General features: G+C 41.3%; 1 protein-coding gene across 1 annotated transcript in view; it reads right to left on the bottom strand.

The window, feature by feature from the left end:
* Window positions 1-20,647, bottom strand: part of ADARB2 (adenosine deaminase, RNA-specific, B2 (non-functional)) — a 301,952-nt gene that overhangs the window by 75,122 nt on the left and 206,183 nt on the right. The window contains exons 3-4 of the mRNA XM_006874423.1: window positions 10,555-10,723; window positions 6,373-6,524 (exon numbers count right to left, since the gene is read on the bottom strand). Of these exons, the coding sequence (XP_006874485.1) occupies window positions 6,373-6,524; window positions 10,555-10,723 (321 nt within the window). The remainder of the gene's footprint in view (window positions 1-6,372; window positions 6,525-10,554; window positions 10,724-20,647) is intronic.

Here is a 20,647-nt window from a genome sequence, read left to right as displayed (position 1 = left end):
GTTCAAGCTCACCAGCTGCTCCTCGGAAACCCTACATAGGGTCGCTATGGGTCAGAACCCGACTTGACAGCACTTAACAACAACAATAAGATTCAGACAAGTGGATTACTGAGAAAACTTGTCTGCAGCCCTCCATTGATGGCAGAGACATGTTTGACCATGTTTTGTTTGGAATAAACCTGACCATGTATGGACTGGAGCCCTACTAGCAATACTGTCCAACTTACCCTGGTAGTCACACTGTTTCTCGTGACATATCTTATGGAAGATAGACTAACAATTTTAAAGAAAACTATTAAATTTTGGACAATGCACTAAGAACTAAATTCCGCACATAATTTAAAAATCACATCAAGAAGGAGGATCACAGAGAAATGCGCATTAAGGTCATCACTGAGTTAGAAGGCAGTTACTCTATTGTAACAGAAGCAGACACAGAAGTTACTCTATTGTAATTTAGTGTCCTTATATTTAGGTTCTTCTCAGAACTGCCATGGTTCTGACCCAGGTTCCAAGGGTCCGCTATAGAAAACGGAGTTCTCCTCACTGAGTCTGAGCTCCACCTGCCTTATTGGGAGCCGATGAGTCCGTTGAACCTCTAGAGAACACACACAATCCAGCAGAATCTTGACTCTAGGAAGCAAAGTGCATGTTCTCCTGATTGTGGAAAGAAAATCTCTTTTAGGGGTTTTCTCTACTTTCACTGACCTTGGACCGTCAAATCCAGGAGAAAGTCATGCAACTTAGCAGTAGTTTGTAGTTGTCTCAGCTAAATGAGTAGCTTTGAGTAGGCTCAAATAAAAGTCTAAGTCTGCAGAAGTAGGTCACTGAAAGCCTGTCTTTATAGCACCTGCTATAGCCCTTGAACATAGTGTTGTCCTGCCTCCCTGCTGTGTGGCTGATCATGGAATCCGGCCAGAAAACTCTGCCGAATCCTTCCTGATGCTGCTCTCAGAATGACCATCACCATCCTGATGACCAACCATCATCCCTTCACAGGTCTTTCCAATATGTGATCCAGAAATAAATGTCCACTCTTGACAGAAGAGAAGGTTGGTGTTGTTGTTGTCAAGTGCCGTCGAGTCAGTTCCGACGCATAGTGATCCTGTATAGGGTTTCTGAGGAGTGGCTGGCGAGTTTGAACTGCCAACTTTGTGGTTCAAACCAACCTTGTAATAGAGAGCTTATCCAACAGGGCCACATGAGTACTCCAGAAGCCAATGTAAGGGGATCTAATCCAGAGGCTCAGATACATGACTGATTATTATAGTCACCTGGTGAAGCTTTAAAAAGTACAGGCTGTCAGACCCTGCTTCATACCAAAGACACCAGAAACTTGGGGAGAGAGAATAACAACTTCCCAAGTGATAACAAATCAGGTATGGAAATAATTAAATATAATGCATAACCTCAATTTGCAGGGAACACAGTTCTTAAAACATCTTGGGTCAATCGGTATTGATACTATCATTTAAGGGTCCAGGGGTAGAGTTAAGAATTAATCCAGATGAATGAGCTTGAGAAAATAAATAAAATGGGAATATAGAATTTTTCAAGTCATAGCCTCCCTGGTAAATGGGACCAGGTTGTAACATGATGGTCCTTGTATTCTCTCAAAGACACAGAGCTCCTGAGGGCATTAGGGATCTGCCAGCTGACTTTGACTCAGGAACTCCTGGGACTTTGTGAAAACTCTGAGTAGGACTTTAAGAGGACTGTTGAGGTCACTGTGGGAGGCAGTTGCTCTGTGAAGAGGCCATGCATCTGCTGTTAGAAATCCTAGGTCAGATTCTCTTACAGGTCTTCTATTAATAAAACAATTGCTTTAATAATAATAATACAGATATTAGGCCCAAAGCAGGCCAATGCTCTGGCTAGAGGAAACAAGCTGATATGCTGAGTAGAAGAAGGAGGTAGAGAGAAGCTCAGGAAGACTAAGAACTCCACTGTTGAAACTTCCTTTTAATTGCAATGAACACATTAGATAGAAAGGTAAGAGCCATTGAGTTGGTTCTGACTCACAGTGATCTCCTATAGGGTTTCTGAGGAGCAGCTGGTGGGTTTGAACTGCCACCTTCGTGGTTCGCAGTGCAGTGCTTATCCTATAACACCACACTAGGTGTCCAATGAACACTTTAGATCCGTATCAGCATATCAATGTAATGGACAGAAGGAGTTTGCATTCTGTTTCCAAGGAGCGGCTGATGAGTTTGAACTGCCAACCTTGTGTTTCAAAACGACCTTGCAGTCCTGTGCTTTATCCCACAGCACCACACCAGTATCTAGCCTGGAGGGGAAGGTGCTGGTAACTTTGCAGCTGGACTGGTCTTGTCAGGAACCCCTCAAAGTCAAGGTCCTGGTCAAGCTCACTCACTTGTCCAATGATCAAACCTGTTTTTTTAAGAGCAGCAATGCAGAACACTGCCTGCATGGGCAGTAGGGAAAACTCCCTCCCGCTCCCATTTTAAAGTGGTGATTAGTGGATTCTCTCTTTGAAGTGAAAAGTACAGAAGTTATTCTCAAGAGCTGGCACCTTCCTCAGGCAGTCTGGGCAATGCTGGATCCCTTGACCATCTGAAATATCCTTCCAGCAGACAGTGTAGGAATTTGGGTTCCCTTACTCTTAGTAGGAATTTCTGCTGGTGCAAATGGTCAATGCATTCAACTGCTACGTGAAAGGTTGAGGTTCAAGACCACCCAGAGACATCAAAAGAAAGGCCTGTAATCTACTTCAAAAATAATAGCCATTGAAAACCCTCTGGAGCACCTGGGGGCTCCATGACTCCAGTCTATTCATTGTCAGCTGCTTTTTTCCCTCTCTCTCTCTCTCTTTTTTTTTTGTGTGTGTGCACTTAACTAAATAATGAAAGGAATCCTGGTGTGGTGCTGTAGAATAAGCTCTGAATCACAAGGTTGGTTTGAACAGCAAGGTTGGCAGTTCAAACCTACCAGCTAGGTGCTCCTTGGAAACCCTATACAGGGTTGCTATGAATCAGAACCAACTCAATGGCACTTAACAACAAATAAGGAAAGGAGTCCTGATATGGTGCTGTAGTAACCACTGGACTGTTAACCGCAAAGTTGGTGGTTCAAACCCACCAGCTTCTTCTCAGAAACTATAGAGTCGCTATGAGTTGAAACTGACTTGACAGTACTTAAAACAACAACAACAACAACAACAAATAAGGAAAATGTGATGTCTGACTTTTGCCTAACAAGCCTACTTTACAAACTCAACATGTGCCCTGTTTCTCTAAGATCTAGAGAGGAGGAGTTGGAGAGAAACAGCCACCTAATGGGGAGGTAGAACTCAACCAGCAGCACCTCATTTTTGCCTGGTTATCTCTGCAACAAAAATGTGAGGAAAATGCTTTATGTTCTCTCCTACCAGCACCTGTCACTTCTTACAAGCACCATGAAATAAAAGACATCTGTGTCTGGCAGCACGCCTCAGGGTGCATCTGAGAATATATTTGTTTGTTTTTCTAAACCAAGTTGGAATCAGGGCTGAAGAGAGGCTGTTCTGATGCCCAATGTACAGAGACATGAACAGTTCAATGAGCTAGAACGCTCCCTCTGGAGAGAGACCAGCGCTTGGGAACATGCTGGTTCTCATTCAGCCCTTTTCTGAATCTTTGTGGGGGGCAAATTGGTAAAGGAAGAAACTTGATAAATTAGGACAAAGCCCCAACTTTTGGCAAAACTTTCTCCTCACAGAGTCTGAAAACCTCCGAAGCTGGGTCTTCATGAGGTCAAACCTTAATATAAAAGAAGTAGAAAGGTAATTTCAAGAAACTGTCTAATGCCCAGATTTCATTTCTATATGGGTCATTAATATCATGTAGATCAAGCTGGATGAATAAGTTAACAAAACAAAACAAAACAAAAAATGCTTAACTTCACCTTTTGAAAAAACAATACTTTTTCAGAGAGCTGTGTGGCGATGAAGCAACGGTCTGCGTATCCAACACAGGATTTACACCAGCGTGCAGTTTCTTCTGCAGAAGAATGGTTCCACCATTTTATGCCATACCTTCCAGGTCCCCATCTCATGATGCAAAATAAAACCCCCAAAATGAACCCATTGCTCTGGAGTCGTTCTGACTCATCGAGACCCGATAGGACGGAATAGAAATGTACCAGAAGGTTTCCAAGCTTGCCTATCTTTACAGGAGAAGAATGCCACATCTTTCTCCTGCAGAGCAGCAGCTGCTGGGTTTGAACCACTGTACCACTAGGACTCCTTTCCTTTATGGTGCCATCCCTTTAAAAGTCAGTATTTACTGTGTTCACTTTTCTGAGTTCAATTTGATTTTCTTATGTAATGTCCACAGGGTGTAAAAATTATTACTTAGAATCCCATTATGGAGAATTCCACCCAGCCACTCTCCAATAGGAGTCTGGTGTGGCACTGAGAGTTAATGTGCTAGACTGCAAGGTAGGTTTGAACAGCAAGGTCCGCAGTTCAAGCTCACTGGTCACTCCTTGGAAACCCTATCCAGAGTCACTATGAATTGGAACTGACTCAACAGCACTTAGCTCCATTGGAGAAAGGGATGACATTAGAGGGAAGTTAGCAAGTTGGAGAATGAATTTCTCTGACTCAGTGTCCAATCTATGAGTTAGAGAAAAAGGTTAACTCTATGTAGGATTAAAAATAAATATATATTTTTTCCCTCATACTTTCTTTATCTTGGTGAAGGCGTTCTTTACAAGTCTGGAACACAGCAGGCACTTAGCAAATGTTTATTCTTTCTCACTCTGGTAATTAAAACAAAACATTGTAACCTTCCAGAGGAGAAAAATTGGAAAGCCAAAAATAAACCTTTAATAACTATGCAATGGCCATCGTGTTTCTAATTATATTCCTCTTAGCATAAGAATAAGCCTTTTGCAAATATATAAGTACCAAAGTTTATTACTGCTTACTGGAGTGGGAGAGACGGGGGCAGAGGGAGTCATTGCTTTGGGGGCACTGTGCTTCTTTGAAAGGTGATGGAGAAGTCAGAAGATGGATAATGGTGATGGTTATACAACATGGTGAATGTAGTTAATGTCACTGAGTTGTACATGCAAAGATGTTGAAATGGCAAATGTTTGTGAGATAACAGGACTTCAAAGAGCTCATGGAAAAGTTGAATTTAAAAGATCATGGAATTTTTCCAGGAACTTTTTGAAGGCCCCTTGTATATACTTACCACAATTTAGAAGAAAAAAATGAAAAACAAAAAACAAACAACCTTTTTGATCTTTTAGCATCTCTACTAGGATCAGATCTCTCACCACATGTTTAATTTTACTGACTTGTCTAGTACTGCTTCCAAATGTGTTTAGAAGATAGTGTGCATATATATGTATATGTGTACAGAATATGTATACATGCATATATATATACATATTTATGTATAAAATCAATTGCCATGGAGTTAACTCTGACTCATGGCAACTCAGTGTGTTTCAGATTAAAACTGTGCTCCACGGTTTGGCTGTGATCTTTCAGAAGTAGATTACCAGGCCTTTCTTCCAAGGTGCCTCAGGTTGGGTTCAAACTGCCAACCTTCTGGTTAGCACCTGAGTACTGAACTGTTTGTTATATATACACATATATAATATCAATAAAAGAAGTACCTCAAAGCATTAAGAAGAGAAGGCTTTAGCCCTCACTAATTTTTACTTTATTTTATAACAGATACTCAGAATGTGGACTACTCAGATTCACACAGGTAAGAGACTCCACCTCTGTCCTCCTCATCTCATGGAACACACAATATCACTTCTCATGACGGAGTGAGTGAGAACGGAGTCGGGGGGCATGGGTGTTTTCTGTACCTGTCTCTTCTAATCAAATCACTTCCACAGCAGGTCCTGTTGAAGTGGCTAAGCCTAGCCACTTGTTTACATCATCGCCCAGCTAACCTTGGGAAGATATCTTTGCCAGGGCATCATTCCCCACTGAGTTGGTTAAAAAACTACAACACTATCCCCCACAAAGTTGCAAAGGAAAGTAAACAAAGGCCATTTGAATTTGCACCCCCTCCATCTAATTCTCTTTTACGTTCTTAGTCATTCTGTTTTCTAACCTGGGATATTGGGACTGCCTGACCTAGTAAAATAAAGTAGAGGGCTATTTTTGGATCCCAAACTACTTTTCTCCCGAAGATGTGGGCATCTCAGACTGAGATTTTAGAGTTAGGAATTACCCAGATCATGATAGAATTGAAATCAACTTTCTGCATAATTTGGGCCCTGGCCACACAATGCACATAAATGATCTTTGAGCCAAGTTAGTCTAGAACCTAGCCACCTTATAGAGTAAAGCTTGTGGTTGTTGGTTTGTTTGTTTGTTTAAAAGGTAAAAATGTCGTCTCTTACGGTCCGTTGTGATTTCGTAGGGAGAGTTGAGTCTCGCGTCTCCACAAGGGGATGTGCTCACGTAGAGATGGAACAGAAGGTTTTCTTTCAGCTTGTAGCCGCCCTCTTTTAACCGCACAAATATTGATCGCTCTGAGTCCTCTCGCCGTTTGCTATGAACCAAACCAGAAACATTCCAGCTAAGTGAATGTTTTTGTCTTGTGTCTAGTTGTTGCCCATGGTTTTTTCTTCTCCACATTCCATATTGTGTTTTCCCCTTGCAATAAAACTTCCAGAATATTTATTCAGCAATGAAACCACAAAATGCAAACGAGAGTTGCAGAAATTCTGTTATTGTTACTCTTCCTTAACATTGACATTGAACCTATCTTTCATAGTCAGTTTTCTCAGATGATATTAACCTGTATCTATATACTTATAAAATTACAATCCCGTGAATTCACAAAATGTTCCTGCTGGCATGATCTGACAGTGGTCTGTTAATTTTACAGAGCATCAGTAGGAAAATGTTTATATATTAAAAGGAGAGAAGGGACTTTAAATAAAAGGTGGCTGGATTTGACAGTAGAATGAGAAGGTGAAAATAGCACCAAGTAAGGGATCTAAATACATGGATCTTTGCTTTCCTTCTGTATCCAACTGTGACCAAAAGTACATGCTTAAAAAACCCAGCCCTCTTCTTCTAATTTTTGGTGGCTACAGACGTCTTATCCTTGGAAAACCTTCCCATTAGAGTCAAAGATGAGAAGTCCCACCTTAGACTGAGGCGAGAAAACAAACTTACCGGTATTTCCTCCCTTCCAAATTCCACTTTTATTCTCAGTTATTACAGGCAATAGACTAAATTTTTTTTTGCCACTCTTTCTGTTTCTACACAGTTCTGCCCCATCGATGATGGATTCTGTTTTGCTGGGACCTGAGATCACACAGGCAGTAGAAAAGACATTTTTCTCCCTAGGAAACCCTTGAGGCATCTTACCATGTCTTTCTGCATCTGTGCCTTTGCCCCTTCTGCTGGAGCCCCTGTTCCTCATTGTAACTCTCAGAACACCTTCTCCCTACAAATACCTTCTGGAGAGGTGCCAAACCCACCACGAACCTGCCAAGTGACTGTTCTCCTGTTTTCTACATCCCCAGCCTGTCCACAGTTTCAAGTTATACTTGAACCTCTCTGACGACTTGGACCATGGTCTCTCTTCGGCTGCCTTTTTGACCACTGCTGGTCACCCCCCTGCAGAACAAGGTTTGGGATTCATTTTCTTTGAATTCTCCACAACATGCGCAACATAGGCATAGTGTCTTGTGCACAGAGAACTTGTGATAAATGTTGGCCTCATTACATTTATGACATAGATGAAAGTTAAGGATAGTTTGAAAGATTTCCAATTGAGCAGTTGGATTTTCAAGCGAGATGTTTCCCTACATTCTGAACAACTTCCAACTCCATTTCCTTACATCCAACCAGACCACACTTTTGGCAGGTTTCCAGGAATGAATGGGGGGCAATATCCTAGGCTGCTGCTCATTGCTCAGAGGTTTCGATAAAAATTAACCGAGTGTATTATGGTTTTGCTTTTATTGAGTCTGTTCGGTATATGTTCGGGGCTTTCTTCCCTTCGTGTGACCTCTGCACATGCTAATAGGAATGACTGAGAACTCACTAAATCCTCACCAAGACTCCATTAGTAGTGGATTTGAGGAACATTGCTTTAAAGGATCTAAGATATGAAAGGCTGGCTAGGAAGACACAATGAAGAGAAGTTTCTGGCAAAGAGACAGATGCACAACAATGAAATCATTATGATTTAACAGCATAGTCCAGGAGTGCATCTGAGATGTTATAGGCTCAAATCCACCTCTTTTTCTGCTCCTGTTGAATATGTCTGAAAGAGAGATGCTGGCCCAGGTGACAGTCTGCTTCTTACAGATGTTTGGAGCACATTGCCACCAGAACACTGGGAGTTTCCATATTAAGAGGACAGTTCTTAGGGGCTCAAGGACTCTTCATTGGAAAACACTCTGAGTAAAATCCAAATACTTATGGAGGAGGGAACAAGGAATAGATAAAAATTTAAAATCCGTCATTAGCCATTTTGGTAATATTATCTGAGGACAAGGGTTTAGAGAATGGAACACATTAGGGAATATGGAGATGAAGGGAGAAGTGAGGAGTTTTAAAAATATGGACCTTGATCCAAGTAGGAAAACAGCTGGAAGATAATAGAACACTTTACCTATTTGTCATATACGCTTAGATGTCATTGCTAAGGGGCACAAGAATAGTGAGCTTTCATGCATTCTAGTGGGAATGAACCCTGTAGTTCTGGGAAGAGGCTTGGAGAGAAGAAACAAAATGGTTGCCTAGCATTGTGAGAGACAGCCCGGTTGCTAGTGCCGAAATCATTCACTCTGTAAGAGATTTGCTTGGTTGAGAAATTCTCCAGACAAGAAGCTTAAAAGGGAAAGAGAAGAGGTTGCTAAGCCTTCCACCTTCCTGTAAACCCACTGTTCGCAGGGTCAGAAAGCACACAACCTCGTGGTAATATTGAACTGTGGTCCTACTTGAAGTGCCCATAATTTCATCAAAATTGAACATAGATGTCAATGTCAAGTTGGCACTTTTCCATGGCTAAAACGAAAGTTCACCAGGGAGCAGGTAACATTAATCCAAATAACAAAATACTCTAACTGAATACACTTCCAAGCTTGATCAATGCTATTATGCAGTCAGAGAGAGAGCAATAGCTTTCATCTCCCACAAGACAGTAAGGTTCCTCCCACCCCCCATGTTGGTTCTTCCTTTCCTTATTTCTTTCTTCTTTCTTCTTCTTCATCTTCATCTTTGTCTTCTTCTTCAACAGCAGGCTAGCTCTGGGGTTAATAACTGGAGGGCTGGTAGTGGGTAGAATATTGTCTTCATTTAAACCCACAGTAAAGGAAGCAGAGTTTAACCCAGAAGTAGGTTGACTGCTCCCTTTTGAGGGGCATCTTTGTATTCCTCTAGCCAATTCTACAGACTTTTCCCCAGTCTCACTTGTATTTAGAATATGAGTCATGAACTAGAGAAGTACTTTGGCTGCAAATTGACAATGTATAAAATAGGTTGTCAATCTTCTTTCTTAATAATAAATTTCCTTTATTCTCTAGAAGGCATTTCTCAGCCTCATAAAGAAAGAACTTTGGCTACCTGCTTAAATTTTTATTTGTGGAATGCTGAATTCATAGTAAAATCTCACCCTTCCAAGATCCCCTGAGTACATTAATAGAAAATAATAGGAAATATTATTTAATGGAATGAGTATGTGACAAGATGTGTCAGTATGTGTGTATGGGAGTGTGTGTACATGCCTTGAAAATTGTCGGCAGCAATAATTCATAGGCAAGCAGAGTGTTTACTGGAGAGAGAAATGACAATAATGAGGAAGATGCCTGGTATTTCAATATTTTACTTGTCTGCATAGCAACACTGTCAGTGCATAAGAGAGTGTCAATTGTCTGAATAAAAACTTAAGCTTTATGGCTCATAGCTATTTACCATATGTAGAAAAACTGCCAGGATAAAAGAGAAGCTACCTTCTGAGTTGATTATGAGGCAACTCTTGTTTCACCTAGATACTGGCTGCTCATCAACTAAGATGCATAAATATAGCTCTAAAAGAGCCATGGGCTTGGATGTCCAGAGAGCAGGTTTATTGCCCTCGCCCCATGGAATACCATAAAGTTCATCTAAGTCAACAACAGTGTCTCAGTAACCTAGTGCTGCTATAACATAAACAAACAAGTGAGTGGCTTTAAAGGACAGAAATTTATTTTCTTCACAGTTCTGGAGGCCAAAAGTCCAGAAGTCAGGGCTCTAGGGAAAGTCCTTGTTTGGCTATGTAGCTTCTAGTCGCTGCCAGCAATCCTCGATGTTCCTGGGATTATAGGTGCATCTGCCTCTGCTATCTGCCTTCCTCGCCCTCTAAGAATGTGAGCATCGGATCTGCTTTTTTTTTAGAACTCAGACATGAATAGGTTTAGGACCCAACCTACACTGACTGCTCTGATCTCATTTTCACAACAAAGGAAAACTTTATTTCCAAATAGGATCCTATCCACAAGCATAAGGCCCAGGATTTCAGTACATATTTTGGGAAGTGTGAGGGATACAAGTCAACCCATTACAAGCAGTGATCTGTTTACCTTAGGTGCAGCTCCAGCTGTGTGTAGAGGAAGTAAATGAATGCTCTCCTTGCCACGATTTCTGCATGGCAGTCATTGACCACCAGTCCTTGGTCATTGATATACTCGCCACTGATGCACTTGGTGCCTGATGACAGAGCGATGACCTGAGCTTGCCTGACATCCAAGCCTGGGAGAGACACACAGAGAAAGGTGTTTAAAATAGCATGTGAGCTACACTGCCCCCTTGAGGTAGCCCCTATCCCCTTCCCTGAGGTACGTGCTCACCCCTTGGCCTTGAACCTAATCCCTCTCATCCAGGTACTTTTAAACCACTGCAGGTGGTCATGCTAATTCTCCAACAAAAACATGCCTAGGGGTTTACATTTTAATGGGAAACTGATGTTAGAGGCTGAAGTAAACAATAGTTTGCTGCTTCATGGAGGCGTGCTTATGAACTATGGAAGAAGGTACCTTTTGGAGGATGCTGTTTCTACCTTGCTCATGATGTAGCTTTTCTTATGACACTACCAGAACAGGCAATTACACTGAGAGCTCTCATTCTGAAAATTCTCCTCATTTCTCCAAAACAAGATAAACATGATTATCCTTTGTCATTGTTGTATGTGGTAGAGTCAGATCCAACTCACAGGGATCCTTTATAGAGTTTCTGAGAGCAGCTAGTCAGTTATGAGTCCAGTGCTTATCCTACAGTGTCACACCAGAGTTCAAGAGTAACTCATCCCTGTGTTGTTGTTAAGTGTTTTTGTTAAGTGCAGTTCGGACTCATTGTTGTTGTTGTTAAGTGCCATTGAGTGGATTCTGACCCATAGCAACCCTGTATAGGGTTTCCAAGAAGCAGCTGGTGAGTTTGAACCACTGACCTTGCCGTTCAAATGACTTTGCAGTCTGATGCATTAGCCTACAGCACTATACCAGGACTCATAGTGACCTATAATACAGGGTTTCTGAGGAGCGTCTGGTAGATTTGAACCGCTGATCTTGTGGTTAGCAGTTTAGTGTCTAGCTGTATTTTAGGTACTGATAAATTTGATGGATGCGATAATGTACATTTCTTCTAGTTTTTATAAAGCCTTGGGAAATGGGAAGTGTGATGGAGAAAGTGGTGGTGACTTGCCACCAAGGAAATGACAGAGGGGCAACCTGCCAAAGTTCTAGACCTAAAGGGCAAGGAAGACTCTAGTGCCTGTGTCTTCAGCAAGGATCTTCTGTGGAGATTCTAAAGAAGAAGGTGAAATGGGTGGTACCCATACAAATGATTAATGTGCTTGACTTATTTGAAAAGTAGATTCGAGGCCACCCAAAGTTTCCTCAGAAGAAAGTCTTGTCTCTCTGCTTCAGAAAAATCAGCCATTGAAAACCCTATGAAGAAGCATAGCTCTGCTCTGGCACACATGGGGTCACCTTGAGTAGCAGTGGACTCAACCCAACAGCTTCCAACTGGTTTTCCAAACCACCTCTCCCCCAGAAATTCGGATACTTTCTCCTTTGCCCTCTAAGTTGAAAACTAGTTTAATTGTTAGATATCACTGATAGGACTATGCTATCATTAAAAAACAGTTGAGGAAGGTTGTGCCCTTCCCTACTGTCTGGTCGCCATTGGCCAATAGGGCATAATTTGAGGTTTAAGGCAAGCTATCTATATAACCTTGATACCTAAGAGTTCATTTCAGTTTGACTCCCTGCAGAAATTTTGCTTTTTCAGAATCAGAATCCCTGGGGATCTTGTTAAAATGTAGATTCTGATTCAAAATATCTCAGGCTGGAAAAGTAAAATTCTCAGTAGGGGATCAAACCAGAACTGATTTGAAGCATTACTTGAGTCATACAAATGGTCCACTTGCTTCGCTTTGCTGCATGCAAGACTCCCCAGGCCAAAGAGTATACAGATGGTTGTCCCTTAAAAACCATCTGAGCCTTCTACGATCCACAGAATCCACAAGATCAGTTTAATCCATGTGACCAAGTTCATCTAGAGCTTTGTGACTTTAAAGAATCCTCTATCTGAAGTCATATAAGATCTAGGTAATTTATTCCATAGGGTGCACTTTCATTCAGTCCAGAGACACTTGCTTTTCCGATTTACTTGCCTTAACGGGGCTTTGCCCCAAAGCTTGAACAAATCTCCAAATCTGTAGAATTCAAGGTTCAGTGATTTAGAAGAGTTGGAGGCACAATGTATGATACACACAGCAATCTGTACCTAAGAGCACTTGTAAAAGCGGAACACTGGCTATGAGGGCTGCCGCTGTGCAGCCCTGAAGAGGCGTTAAAGGCTTATTGATCCAATGGCAGGGACGGCTCCACTTGAGTTGTAGCAGAATGCCTTACCAAGCACGTTCCTTTTCAGAAGGACATTTCACAGATTGATGCTGGGGACAGAGGAGTGTCTTGATGGGCCACGGGTCCCTCCCCCAAATTATTCTAGTTCAGCCTTATCTCATCAGCAGCAAGTGACCACGCAGCAGGCAAACCTGAATTCCTGGGTGACAGCTGTAATCAGTTATTACACAGACATCCACTGCACCGCATCCCCAACTGAACATTTAGCAGAGAAGTGATGAACGCAGGCAGCCTCAGGTGAACGAGCGGCCTCTGTGTTTGGAATCGCAAGCAGCTTGCGGTGGGCACAGCTTCTCCTCTCCAAGACAGAAATGCTTTACTCTGGGCTTACTACACACCTTTTCTTAGACATTGACTTTACCTGAGCCTCATTTCAGGGGCCATTATTTTAGGAGTTATATATTTATGCTGTGGCTTTTATACTTCCAGAAAGTTATATTTATGGAAGAACAGTGTGCTATGTTGTAAATCAACAGCACTGAAAATGAGCCTGGTATTCTGGTTTAAAATCACATGGTTATTTCTTTCCTCTTCTGGTGTGGCACTGTGGGTTAATGCGCTGGACTGTAAGGTCAGTTTGAACTGCAAGGTTGGTGGTTCAAGCTCATCAGCCGCTCCTCGGAAACCCTATAGAGGGTCTCTATGAGTCGGAACCAAATCGACGGCACTTAACAACAACAACAAAGAACTTCAGAAGACAGGGAGGATAAATGGTGGGCAATAATTCTTTTCATTTTATGCTGCTCTTCTCATCTTGTTGCTGTTGTGTTGTTAAGTGCTGTTGAGTTGGTTCTGACTCATAGAGACCCTGTATAGGGTTTCCGAGTGGCTGGTGGGTTTGAACTCCTGACAGTTTGGTTAGGAGACCAGTGCTTATCCTAAAGCACCATACCAGGACATCTCATCATCATTGTTGTTGTTGTTAAGTGCTGTCGAGTCAGTTCCAACCCATAGCGACCCTGTATAGGGTTTCCGAGGAGCAGCTGGTGAGCTTGAACCATCGACTTTGCAGTTTAGTGCATTAACTCACAGTCTCAAATTCTTGATCAACTCTGGAGCATGCACAGACCCATCCCACAATCCCCTTGTTTTTTTTCAATCTTTCCTGTGGCTTTTACTACGGTTAGACATCAACTGACTCGTAGGGTTTAGAGAACCTCGAACACAATGTATTTTTGTAAATTTGTTTTGAAAATTAGGAAAGTAGACCTCCATTTGGCTCTAGCCATCAAATGTGACCAACTGAGAGAACTCTAGCAGCTCTTTCAGAAACAGTCTTGGATAAACTTGTAAAGTGTCTCAAGGGATTACTATTTTTTAATGCTCCTGTACACATGGTAGTTGAAAAAAAAACTATTGATAATAACATAAAAAGGACATGGAAGCTTCAAGTGTGACTTTTCACAGGATGATGTTTAATTTTAGCCTAGTCCAAAGAATCTCCTTAATCAAAATATATATTCTCTGCAAATATTAAAAATAAAATCAAATGAAACCTCAAAAACAAGTCCCAAACTTATTGTCTTTGTCGTATTAACCACCTTTGTTTAAGGAGACTGTAAGAGATCTTGGGAGTCCCTGAGTGGTGTAAATGGCTAATTTACTCAGCTGTTAACCAAAAGGTGGGAGGTTTGAGTACCCCCAGAGGTGCCTCAAAAGAAAGGCCTGGCAATCTAAATTTGAGAAAACAAAAAAACAAAAAACGACCACTGAAAACCCTACAGAGCACAGTTCTATTCGGACAAAAATGAACTTGCAAGTTGGAGTCTGAACCCAAGTGGAAGAGAACAAACACAATTCAAAGTTTATTCTTTCTGCTGCTCTAGTAAAGCTTCCCGAGCTCTATACGTATTTATACTTTGTCTTTATTTAGATTGTGAACTCCTTAAAGATACCAGGATTTTCACAACATATCCTAAGGGCCTCAAAGGGAGGGCACAGAATAAAGCAGATTGCCTAGGACAATTTAACAAGTATGAAGGGTCTTCAGAACATTTCTGGACAAATTGCATTATCTTTTAATTCCATTTTCCCATAAACTTTTTTGTATGCTTGAGCTAATAAACTTCCTGTAGTGGGCAGTTTTAGGTCTCTATTGCTCCTTCCATTTCAAGCCTGCTTCTTCCCCTACTAGTGGTACCCCCTAAGGATCCCTAGATAACATTCACTAGTATCTGTGCTCAGTAGGCTCTGGAAAGGATGCTCCAGGCACTTTCAAAGAACAGGGACTGCTTTTTCTACAGACACCTGGGAAGCTGGCCTGAGTCTCCTGTAATCACCCATGTCTGCAAATTCTGTTTCTAGGACCAGCCCATTTTCTAAGCAGTGCAAATGGAAGTCATGTGACTAGGGGTTGAACAATCAATTACTATTGTACATTTCAGTAGCTGTCTGCTGGTCACTGGGTTCTAGATTCTGTGCTGTCTGTGGTCAGTGCATGTTTGAAAATTTAGCAGTCAATCACACTCCATGTTCTTGAGTTCTCTTCTTAAAACCATTAATATGGAAAGTAAGGGCACATGAAAGAGAACCTTCTAGCTTTTATAATACTTACTTTCCTAAAGGCCAAAGTGCTGGCCATATCATAAGTACTTGATACTTGCTGATTTAGCATGAACATTTCTACCTGAACTCGAAAGCCTTTATGACATCTTCCTTCATTCTCCAACACACATTGTTTGGACTGTTCTTTATAAGATAAAAAAGGGAGAATAGAAAGAAAGAAGGGAAGAATAAATGGCTGCAAATTAAACCAGAAGGAAGAATGACAACTGAGGGAGGAAAGGAAGGGTTTCAGCAAACATATACATACTCATTAGAATACAGTCAAAGGAGCAACCAAATATGTGAAGTGAGATTTGTAACAGATGGATGAGGCTCCACCTCCCCCCCAAAAATGACCACAACCATATGCTTGATTCTTTCCCTGCTACCTGTGAGCTCTATTTGTTTGGTTTATCATTGTCCTGTTTCCTTCATTCCTCTGGCAAAGATGATTCTCAGCACTTAACCGCTGTCTCTCACCCACCTGCTCACCACTTCTGTTGCTTACCATCTGGCTTCTCCTGGTGGTCGCTGTTTACATGTACCTAAAATCATACTCAGAAGTCTTAGCTAGGTTGTTTGTAGCATTTACTCTCTCTCTCAGAATTTGGCTGGCATTATGATCTCAGAAAACACTAGGCAGTTTTCAGAACCCATTTGCTTTTATGCATTTTGGTCACAAAGTATCAGTTACATTGCTTGCTTTAATGGAAGCAAAAATATAGTCCAACTAAAACCCTTGTGTTTTTCTCACCAGGACTGACTAAAAGCAGCTACCATTCCAGCTGCTTTTCTCTTTGTAAAGTCCGAATATCCCTGTGAAGTCAGTCATTCTTTCACTTGACAATGCTTTGTTTTCCACACACTGTCAAATTCCAGCCTCCCAGCTGGGAATGGGTCAAGAGGTTGAATTGACAATCATTTATAAACAGCATTTATTTCTGTAGGGAGTCAGGGTGAGTCAGCTGCTCACTTAGCTCTTGGAGACCACCAGGGAGCCAGACTCTAACTAAATATTTATCAAATGACACATTGACTGGTAAAGTCAATGAGATAACTTTTTAAATGTAGAAATCGTTTTTTACAGATTCCAGCTTACTTAAAGCAGGTATTAGAGTGATGTTGTTGTTAAGTGCTGTCAGTGGATTCTGACTTGTAGCAACCCTATATAGGGTTTCCAAGGAGCAGCTAGTGGGTTTGAACCACAGGCTTGTAGTTAAAACAGTACAGTACTTATCCTACAAGCAGCTCTGGTAGTGTAGTAGTCGCAAGTCGGGTGCTAATCTCAATGTCAGCAGTTCCAAACTACCAGCCGTTTCATGGGAGAAAGATGAGGCTTTCTGCTTCCATAAAGATTTACAGCCTTGGACACGCTATGCAGGGTCACTATGAGTTGGAACCGACTCCACAGCACATAACCACCATCACCACCTATTCTCCAGTGTCACACCAGAACCCACTAGAGTGATAGGAAATAGCATTTGTATTTATTTCATTAAAATTTTTATTTAGAAATGCACAAAAATTTCAGAACTGGTACTGTTTCTCTTGAGGCACTGGTCTGATTCTCCTCATTTGATTCCATGAAAACAAGAGTTGTAGAAAAAAGAAATTCCATTCCTTTCACCACTCATTAATCCTTAACTCCACTTCACTCCAGACTCTTGTACAATTATGTGGCCCAAAAAATGCATTATTTGTGTATTCGTTTTTTATTAATTCTACTTCCTATGCGCCACCACCATGCTAAGAAACATAGGAAACACAAAGACATTTCAGGCACAGTTCTATCCTTCAAAGGATTTACCATGCATTTAGCAAGTTGCTTTAGAGACAGAAATGTCTACAGGATAAGATATTGTGTGATGAATACTGTGTAAGTACTATACTCAAAAGTGCCACTAGAATTCATAGAGAGACGGAGAGAGAGCTTCCTACTTCATATACAGAAAGCTCATGGTGGAACTTGTATCTGAAATGAGTCTTAAAGAATGGGCTGACTTTGCTACCCAGACATAAAGAGTGGGAGAGAGGAAGCATTCCAGACAAAATAAACACAGTGATGAAAGCTATGATCGGAGGAGGCACAAGACAAATTTGGGGGGACAATGAAAAGTCTACTTTGGCTTGTGTAGTAGATAGCTGTCTTGGAGTCAACTTCAACTTGTGGTGAGCAAATGTACAGCAGCAGGGTAAATGTTGCCTGGTCCTGGGACCACGTCACGATTGCTAGTTCATTACCGTCTTATTACGTGTCAGTCTATCCCAATGTGGGTTTCCCTCACCTCACTGGCTACTTCACCAAACACAACGTCTTCCTCTAGCAAATGATTCCTCCTGATGACGTGGCAAAACCAAGTAAGCTGGAAAAAGTTCTCTTGTCAGCTATAAACTTTTCTTTGGCTGATGACTGCCAGACCTTTTTTCCTAGTCTACTTTATTCTGGAAACTCCAGTGAAACCTGTCCACCATGGATGACTTCGTTAGTATTTGAAATATCAATGGCATAGCTTCCAGCATCAAGGCAACACACAAGCTACCACTTGTCTGTTTGTTTGTCATACTTCCAGAACTTCCAGATTAAGATCGATTAGGAAGAAGGACCTAGTGTTCAGCTCCTACAATAAGGCTAGTGTCAGCAATAGGGCATTGTCTCATGTCGTGATGGAAGATGAGCCCCTCAGGTTGGAAGGCACTCAAAATGTGAGATGGATTGATACAGTGGCTATAACCATGGTTCAAATGTCGCAATAACTACGAGAGTGGCAGAGGACTGGGCAACATTTCATTCTGTTGTGCGCAAGGTCACTATGAGTGGGAACCAAAGTCAATGGCACCTAAGAACAACCCAAACAGCAATCTTCACAGGAGCAAACCCACAGATCTTTCTGCTACATAGGTGGGTTCAAACTGCCAGTTCTTTTAGTTAGCAACTGCACACTTAACCATTGCACGAGCAGAGCTTCATAAATAATGTGTAGATGGACTGAATGAGGAGGAAAGAGAAAACTGGGATGCCAGATGGGTGCCTCTGCAAATTGTTTAGAGTATGGACATTATATAGTGAGAATTTAGGGGAATCCAAGAAAACGTTATCAAAAATGAATGAAAGGATTTGAGCAATCCATAGACAGGCTGAAGAAAAGGAAGAAGTCAAAACACACACTCAAGAAGTACATATGAAATATTGAAAAACATTAAAAAATTATGAAGAAGAGTCAAATTCAAGGATGGCAGTTTTAATTTAGGAGAACGGAGAAGAGTAACACTGTGCTGTTATTGTTGTTGATAAGTCGCCATTGAATTCATTCCGACTCATAGCAACCCTGCATAGGGTTTCTGAGGAGTGGCTGGTGAGTTTGAACCACCGACCTTGTGGTTCAAATGAACATTAACCAGTATCAGTTGAAAATACTAACATAAAAAGTTTAACAACCTTTGCCAACTAGCATTCAAGCAAGCAGGACTTTTTCTTTACTGTCCTGTTACATGTTTCTAGTGTAATGATAATAAATTATCCTACTGATGGCCCATAATTACTATAAGATAATGAAGTATTTGTCACATTATTTCATGATCAGAGAAATTGTTGTTGTTGTTGTTAAGTGCCATTGACTCAGTTCTGACTCACAGAGACCCTGTATACGGTTTTCAAAAAGCAGCTGGTGGATTTGAACCATTGACTTTGGCAGTCCAGTGTTTTTCCTAGAGTGCTACATCAGGACACTGATGTGGCTACTGTGTCAGAGAAATAGTACTTTTATTATATTGAAGTAAAATGATTTTTCACTTTTTATAAATATTAGTTCTTCATATCTGAATTTAGGAGTCCTGGTGTGGCACTATAGGACAAGCGTGAAACTGCTAACGACAAGGTTGACAGTTCAAACTCACCAGATATATAGGGTTGCTATGAGTCAGAACTGACTGGACAGCACTTAACAACCACAGCTGAATTTAATCATATTTGGAACAGTAGAAATGGGTGGAAACACAGGAATTTATTATTAAGACCAAAACAATACTTCATACTTTCTACTTGTGGCACTGTGGTTCCCAATATGGAGTCTGTTGATTCCTGGGGGGATGAATAGCCATTGCAAAGAGGCCACAAAGTCACCTGTATATCAAATGAAGCTTGAAGACAAAATAAATCTTTGAAATTAATAATGTGTTACTTAGAAGCAGAGGTAGAGGCAGGGGTACTTAAGCTCGAGATTTATTGAGAGAGTGCTCTCAGGAGAAACATGGAAGAAAGTGAGGGAGACAGGATAGGGCAGGGAAAGAAGCTAGACAGCGAGCACTCCAAGTCTGGTTTCACTTTGGTCCCATTGAAAGCTTCAGAATATGAATGGCACACTAGAGTTATTCTGCCTTGAGGCAAGGACACTGAGTTTTATACTACCCATCTGTCAGTCACTAGCTGTGTACAGTCTCAGTTGGTGAGTCATAAACTTCCAGGCATTTCCTGGTGTGCTGACTTCCATTGACCAAGGGCAATTCTCCTGAGAAGACTACAGCTCTTACTGTTCACAGCAGGCACTCAGGGCAACTGAGGAATGGGTGCATCAGCCGCCTGAAGGGAGCTGGAGGTGACACCAGCAGTGTCCACTACAAAGTGTTACCATTGATCATATGATGCTACTGTAACACATCAATGCAAATCCCTGTATAAATAGTATCCAACCATAGCAGTGTCTGGTCATCTCTTTACCCCCAATCAATTTTGATATTGAATGACACTGAGAGCAGAACACCATGAGTAATAAGTGTAGAAAATATGAACATCCTGATTTTGATAGAATAAAGAGAGAACACAATCAAAGAATGATCACTCTCTCCCACCAAAGCACCAAACCTCGCTAATTTTGTATAAGAATTATACCAAATCTTTAAGTAACAAATGATTCCAAGACTACTGAAACTATTCCAGAGTGCAGAAAGATAAGAAAAATAAGCCTCCATATTATTTTCTTATGAAATGACTGTATTATTGATCTATCCACTGAGGCTACACAAGAAAGAAACTACAGATGGCTCTCAGCTGTGAGTAGCAATGGAAAAATTCGAGGTACAATGTTGTTGTTAATTCGAGTCGGTTCCATCCCACAGTGACCCTGTATAGGGTTTCTGAAGAGTAGCTGGTGGGTTTGAACCACCGACCTTACTGTTCAAATCAACCTCTGGTCTAGTGCTCATCCTACAG

This window comes from Chrysochloris asiatica, unplaced genomic scaffold, assembly GCF_000296735.1.
Source record: "Chrysochloris asiatica unplaced genomic scaffold, ChrAsi1.0 scaffold00276, whole genome shotgun sequence".
Lineage (NCBI taxonomy): Eukaryota > Metazoa > Chordata > Mammalia > Afrosoricida > Chrysochloridae > Chrysochloris > Chrysochloris asiatica.
Note: the sequence above shows the minus strand (reverse complement) of the source record. Positions and strands in the feature narration are given on the sequence as shown.